General features: G+C 34.5%; 1 protein-coding gene across 1 annotated transcript; it reads left to right on the top strand.

Annotated features, from left to right (window-relative positions):
* The first annotated feature begins 252 nt into the window (after positions 1-252).
* On the top strand, positions 253-6,851 carry LOC142540273 (uncharacterized). The gene is made up of 15 exons (XM_075646296.1): positions 253-532; positions 910-1,037; positions 1,118-1,250; positions 1,726-1,882; positions 1,956-2,034; positions 2,430-2,470; positions 2,576-2,692; positions 2,793-2,873; positions 4,023-4,085; positions 4,224-4,275; positions 4,718-4,792; positions 5,713-5,760; positions 5,861-5,896; positions 5,978-6,052; positions 6,587-6,851. Exons 1-15 carry the CDS (start codon positions 373-375, stop codon positions 6,653-6,655), a joined length of 1,314 nt encoding a protein of 437 aa, XP_075502411.1. The 5' UTR covers positions 253-372; the 3' UTR covers positions 6,656-6,851.
* Positions 6,852-7,399: the final 548 nt, after the last annotated feature.

Raw genomic sequence — 7,399 nt, 5'->3', positions numbered from 1 at the left:
TATAAAATTGGCATATTCGAATGTCAGAAGGCACGCTCATTTTAAAAATCAAACATTGTCTGGAAAAGTCAAATACATAGCATTTATGTCGTCATATATCAAATATAATAATTATAATTTTTGGTGATTTCGGATGTTAAAATAAATTTACAAAATACAAACAATATAGTTGAATTTACACAGCGGAAATCAAACCAAATCAAATCGAAATGATCCAACTAAAAAACCGGACCAATTTGTCAATTTTGATGATATGTTTCCCGGATCAAATAAAGTAAAAATCTCAATTAAGTTAGACTGAATTGTTCGTTAACACAATTCAAGTTGGTAAATTCGAGATCGATTCGTTGTTCACCGAAGAGTTTACGGCAAATGCAATCGACGGAAGGATTGGTGCCCATAACGAGGGCATTTCTAGCTTCATACTACGATAAGTATCCATTTACCCCGCTTTCCGACGATGTAGTTCGTCTCTCCGATCAGATTCATGCCATAGCCATTGATCTGCTAAATGGCTCCTCACCTACCCCAGGTTTTCATTAAAATTTTGTAATGATGTTTGTTCTATTACCTTTTTGTTCTTAATATGATATATGATTCGTGAGTTGTTTGATTTTTTTTAATTATTTTTTTAATTATCGTTTTCCAATCTCTCAAATGCGATTATTCGCAACGACCCTTTTTGTTTGCGAGCAATTGAACGCGGAGAAGTTTGTCTCGATCAATTTACGTGGACGATCCAAGACATCGTTTTGGATTCCATAATGCATGTTAATAGTGGGGACTGAATTTCTGTTCTCAACTCATTGATTTTCTCATACATGGGCACTGGTTCATGGTCTTTTTCTAGTCGAGTTTCTGTTATTCACGGATTCAGCCTTACTATTTCAACAACATTTTTTGTTTCAGGGGAAAGTTTATTGTTGCAAGAAGCTGAACGCCATCCTCCCCATAAAATTGACGAGAATATGTGGAAAAATAGGGAACAGATTGAAGAAATCCTTTTCTTGTTGGATGTCTCTCGTTGGCCCACTTCGGTGAGATACACATGTTCATTACATTTGATTTATATTGATTTTTATCAACCTTAGATAACCAGTCGGTTGCATTTACACAGCTTCGTCAAGAATCTGTTGTTGAAGGTGTTGAACTTGCTGCTGTTGTTATGCCTCTTCAAGAAAAATTTAAGTCTACACTGAAGACACTGGAAAATTTTCAGGCTAGAAATTCCGAGTTTGTATTCAACACTGGTAGTGTTTTATCGTTTTCTGAATCTTAACTGAGAAGTTGTACAGTCGTGTTCAGAAACTTTAATGAAATCACTTCTACAGAACTTATGAAGCTCATTGATTGCTTGACGCATTAATTTTCATCACTCCAACTAATCATCTCGAAATACCATAGTAATGTTCATCTTCAAGGGATGTCGAGTATTAGATTGAAGTTCTATAATTTGTTCAATACAGCAGTTTGGATACCTTTTTTTTGAAACATTAGAAAACATCGTTAATGAAAATTTTGTTGTACACACATTTGCAGCTTTTGTGGTACTGCATGTTTTGTGTATATGCTTTATTCTTGATAATTTGTGCACTTTTTTTAATTTTCTATTGTTGTAGAGACAAATAGCCATTAAAATCTAGGATGACGTTTTTTTTATATTGATAAACTAAGGGGTCCATAGATGAGCTGTCAATGAAAAATTTTATGTACATATATTTGCAGTTATGACCTATATGCCTCAAGATTTTCGAGGCACTTTAATCAGGCAGCAAAGAGAGCGTTCTGAGAGGAATAAACAGGCAGAAGTTTATGCTTTAATTAACTCCGGTGGAAGCATACGTGATCGATATGACATGCTGTGGAGACAACAGATGGAACGGTAAAATTTCATAATATAGAAGCTCCCTAACGCACAAAGAAACTGATTTTATTCAGACTATTATTTTTTACAGAAGGAGACAATTAGCTCAGCTTGGCTCTGCGACTGGTGTCTATAAAACACTAGTGAAGTACTTGGTAGGAGTGCCTCAGGTTTGTTTTATTCGCATAATTGTAAATTTCTTGGTACACAATGTTTTTTTGTTCGTGTCTAGTCCTTTCGGTTTTTATGTTTTCTCGAGTTTTTTCTTTGTGCATTGTCATTTTCAAGTTGCATGTCAGCGTGCATTGTCTTCACTAATTACTCAGCCTTAAATCTGTCAGCTTTTCTTTTAGACAGGCAAGCCCTAAATTGGCTTGTGCCCTGTATTAGTTCATGAGATACCAATTGCTCCACCCTAGACACATTTTCAGCCACTTTATGGCTTTTATTTTTTCACCATTACGTCAACGCTGACTTGTCATAACACATGAATGTCTTTCATCAATATGTCATTTAGACTTCATAGCTTTCTCGACAATTAGTCTTACTTATGAATGTGTTGCAGGTTCTACTGGATTTTGTTAAGCAAATAAATGATGATCAAGGGTATAACACTTTATTTTCATTTCATGTCAATATTTCATGCTTAAAGAACTTTTAATTAATGTGGAGCCAATGCCAACTAATTTTTTAAGTGCATTGTATCCCCAGACCCATGGAAGAGCAGCGACAACGATATGGGCCACCTCTATACAGCCTTACAAGATTGGTTCATAACATTCGACTATTTTTTGCCCTGCTGTTGGGGCATTTTGAAGCTAGAAAACTGTGAGGCGTGTTATTATTCACGTACCTGGCTGTTTTTTGATGTGTTGAATATGAAAAATGCTTGTTTGCTGCCTCGTCATGGAACTTCTATATTTTTCAGGCAGAACCACCAAATAACTATTCTGGTAGAAGCAACTGACGCTTACACTTCCGAAATCGACAGATTTATGAAATTTATTGGGTAACTTGTATTTCGTGTTTTTGGTTTTGCAATTTCTTGGGTAACTTGTATTTCGTATTTTTGGTTTTGCAATTACCTTTCAGAAGCTGGCTTAAGCTTTTCTAATACTAAGGCCCATAGTTCATTACTGTCGGTAGTTGTGACTTGTGACCGAGAAACTCAATAGTTTAGCATCTTTCTTTGTAGTTTCGTTGTAATTATGTTGCAACTCTTCGGAATGCTTTTTCTTTTGGTCAGTTCAAGCCTCAAAGTGTCTAATCTTTCTTTGTCAGATTTTTCTTTTTTCGCCCTTCACAACATACACTCATTATGTCAATAAGGTGATTGTAGATAGAGATACTACTTAATACTGAAAAGACTGTATTTGCGATTCATTGCATTCTGACATTCAACCTCATTTTTATACCTTTGCTTAATATTCTTTAAGATAGATACATTTCAATAGATTTGAAGGCATGACAATATATTGTTACATGTAGCAAGTCCAGCTATCTGTGGCTATTGTACCCATTCCCATATTGTACATGCTACACGAGTTCGATATCTCGAGATTTACCGTCCTCTGTCATCCATTCATGGATTCTGTAAAAAAAAAACAATAAAAAATTATCTTCCTGATTAAGTCGATAAAAGGGCATCCAACATTTTAGTGCACTTTGATATATACAATTCATGTTGTTTTATATTTCAATTAAGTTGTCGATCTGGCGTTGTTGCTTCTGTAGACGATCACTCTAGAACTGTGTGGCATTATCTTATGAATGAGTGTCAATGTTGTATCTATATTTTATGCTTTTTACAAGGAAATAGCATTTCTGTACTTCCGAGTGATTAAAGCGAGTAATCGCAAGCTTTATGAAGTTCAGACATTTAGTGTACTACAGGGCATTTTTTTTTGTCACAGAAATTTATATGACATGCCATGTGTTGTATCATTTTCTTTTGCTTACAGTTTACTCATTCTCATTTTCTGCATTCCAAAACTCCAAATTATCCTTGTACCATTCATATTATTATTCTCCTTCTCTTATACTTCACCGGGAATATTTGGCATTGTTAGTGAAGATCTCATCTATGAAATTAACATTACTTGTGCAATTAGATATTGTCACAACTGACATTCACTGATTTTTCATGTCTGTTTTACAGGGAGGTTTTTTCTAACTCCCCCTTCTTTATTACTGCAGAGGATGCAGGTCTATTAGAGGCCAGGTCTGTCCCGAGCTTCCTCTTACATGATTTTTTGTTTTTCTAACCACCTTTACAGGGTGTTGAATTTAATTGGTATTTATGAAGCTGAATTATTTTTTACTTCATTTTTTTGATGTATTAAATGGTAATCAAACTCAGGAATAAAGATGACTGCAAGGAAATAAGTGTTGCTGCAGGGATAACCCATGAGGTTTGTTTTCGAACTCATGGTTCAAACGTGCAACTTAGTGACACAAAGCATCCAGCATAAATGCAAGTCTTATGTACATGTGTTGAGAATTTTACAGGATAATTTTTTTACGCAAATGACACAGATTTTTAAATTTACAAAAATTGTTCCTGGCACTTAATCCACTATGTGCATTTTTATTTTTAGATTAGGTAATTATCCGATCAATGTTTAGGTTTTAAGTGACTTCTGTGAGTACTTTGTGTTATTATCCTTTGCTTGGAATATGTGCTTTTCATCCTTTTCCATTCTGTATGTGCTTGGTAGCTGTTGCACCGAGGCTAAGAAATACGCCCTTGTGTGATTCGCTGGTTTTACCTTTCTTGTTTATTAATGGTGCCTTGTATGTTATTCGAGGTATTTTTCAAGTGCTATTGCAGGCATAAATTTTGTTTTCCTGTAGGTGTCTTTAACCGTGGAATCTATAAATTCATATATTGCTTGGGATTTCTCGGTGGTGCAGGGAAAAATGAATTTGGTATTATTCTTAACCTTTATCCATATTTGCTCTTATATCATCATTATCATCAGGAGGGTTTGAAGATGTAATTCTTCTCTATCCTGTGCTTCATTGGATATTTGTTCATTAATTGGTATACTGTTCTATTAGCTACACTGAAATGTTACTGAATATAACTCTGTCCATTCAACAATCTCACCACGGCATCTACAACAATTAATAGGACCAAACCCACAAGCTCAAAACCAAAACCAAAATCAGTTGCTCCTTCAAATAGGTGGATACAAAATATCATTTGATTTTTGTCTTGTAACAAGTACAAAATTATGTAAAGACAGAAAAGTTTTAATGGAATCATAACCAGTGAGTTGGACCAAGTACATACATAATTAAGTACTAATTAACTGTGAACAAACATTGATTTACAATGATTAACAGCCACAGAACAAAAGTGGACAGACTGCAGATTTGTCCAGCCATCATGTGCTCATCTCACTCCTTCAACTATTACTTTTGCAGATTTTCTATACTTGATGTATGCTTTAATCGTCCGATTATTACTTTTGGAGATTCTTTTACCCCATCAAAACAGTTTCATGAAGTGTGATATACACGTGATTATAAGCTCATACACGACACTGTGTTGTATAAGTTGCTTGTATGCTAAAAAAGTCGAATTTCACCTCAGGCTTCAAATCAATTTTTAATTCTTTGTACTTCTTTTCATATTTATGATTCCTGCATTGTTATCCTGTTGTGGTTATTTCATGTGACATTTGATTGTGTTTTTAGGTATTTGTGCATGTACACATGCCTTTTACATACATGTTAATCAGTCGAGTAAAGATCATTGCAGTTGACTCTATTTGTGGTTCCTAGGTTCTTCCAACTATAATTTTGATGATATTGCTTTCTTGAATTGAATAATACAATTGCAGGATATAGGATTCAGCGTGGAATGCATAGATTCCTCTGGAACAAAGACGGTAGGTTCTTGGAGTTTGTCCTTCATTTTCACTCCTTTTGCTCTGTTTTCCGCTTCTACTATTCTCTTTTTACCTTGGACTCTTCGTGTTGCTTAACCAGCTTATCTTGCCTTACCGACGCTATGAATCTGATCAAGTGAGTTAACTTCTTTCAATTCTCAGTTCTCTGTGACACTAAACTTGAATCTCTAACTTCTTGGCTTCATTTTCACTGTAGGGTAACTTCTGCACATGTGTGTCCGGGAACTACAAGTTCATCTGGGATAACTCATATTCTTCCTTTTTTAAAAAGGTAGACACCATATATCAAGTTACCTACTATCTAGTTTTCCCAATTTCTCATCGAGTGCAATAGCTGTTGGATTCAATTTTTTTAAATAATTTTGTACTTTTGTTTTCGTGTCGCTGAGCTGTTTGTCTGCCTAGCAACACTTCGTAATTCCACATGATGAATCGCAGTGTCTTTGTCTGCTTGAAACCGGCCAGGTCCCTGTCAAACTTAGCCATTATAATTGTATAGTTGTTCAAAATTAATTATCTTGCATCTCTATCGCCCAAATCCCAATTACAAATAAAGTTTCATCTGCAAGATTTCAGGCCTATCAGAGTCTCTAATAGGCTATAAATATTTAACATGTCTATCCGTTTAAACTTTAAGATAAAGTGATCAGTTATTAGCAATCATTAACTAATACATCAAATTTGTACATCCTTTAGTGAAGTATCATCAGACTCTCTCAATTATTTAGCATACACTCGTGAGGTACTGCAACCAACATTTTAGTGTTCTACTTAGTTATTCTGATGTGATTTTGGTTTGGCACAGGTGCTACGCTATAAGGTGGACTGTATTCCTCCGGTGGTCGAACCTCCTATATCCACAGATGATCAGTGAAGTACGAAGAACTTGCTGACAATATAATTTCATCCCCTACAACGGTTATTTTTGCCAGTCTTATACAGGGTACAAAGTTGTGTAAATTGCACCATCAACGACATCCTTTGGGTGTTTTAAATTAATTTCATCGGATCTGTTGTTAGACTTGCATTCTTTCTGTGATTTGGTGATCACATTTGTGAATTACTTGAAAGGTGATCTGAATTCTTGCATGTTTCCGGGGAAATGCTCTGTGACAAAATTATGGAGATTTATGACTTTATCTATCTCGATCTAAATCGCTTCTAATATCATTCTCTTCGAGGTATGCATGTTATATGTGTGAGATGCATGCATGAATTTGTATTTTTTAAGAAATTGGCTCCTTAACTTTGCAAGATAATAAAAGCCAAAATCAATATTTAGTCAAGTTAATGAAAAAGACATTACAAAATCAGATGGCATCATTCTATTTTGAGGCATCATTCAATATCTATGCTATTTATGGAATAAATCGAATTCAGGTCATCAAAAGCAGGTTGCTCTCCTTTCAATTTTTTTTATCTTAGTTCGCAAATCTACGTGACAACTTAAAAATAAGATTTTTAAAATTACATGAATATTATTTTGTATAAAATTTTAGCATACTTAAAATTTAGATTTATATTAAAATTTAAAATACACGTCTGTCATGTAATCTATTTTACCTTCGTTTTATGATTTTGGGGCAATTATTGGATATTTTTTTTATATAAAAAGATT

This window comes from Primulina tabacum, chromosome 3 (assembly GCF_025594145.1).
Source record: "Primulina tabacum isolate GXHZ01 chromosome 3, ASM2559414v2, whole genome shotgun sequence".
NCBI lineage: Eukaryota > Viridiplantae > Streptophyta > Magnoliopsida > Lamiales > Gesneriaceae > Primulina > Primulina tabacum.
This window is presented reverse-complemented; position numbering and strand designations above follow the sequence as displayed.

Coding starts and splice junctions, on each gene's coding strand:
- LOC142540273 (XM_075646296.1), top strand. CDS start 373: ATGCAATCGACGGAAGGATTGGTGCCCATAACGAGGGCATTTCTAGCT. Junction 2,471..2,575: donor CAAATAAATGATGATCAAGG/GTATAACACTTT, acceptor TTGTATCCCCAG/ACCCATGGAAGAGCAGCGAC. Junction 2,693..2,792: donor CATTTTGAAGCTAGAAAACT/GTGAGGCGTGTT, acceptor TATATTTTTCAG/GCAGAACCACCAAATAACTA.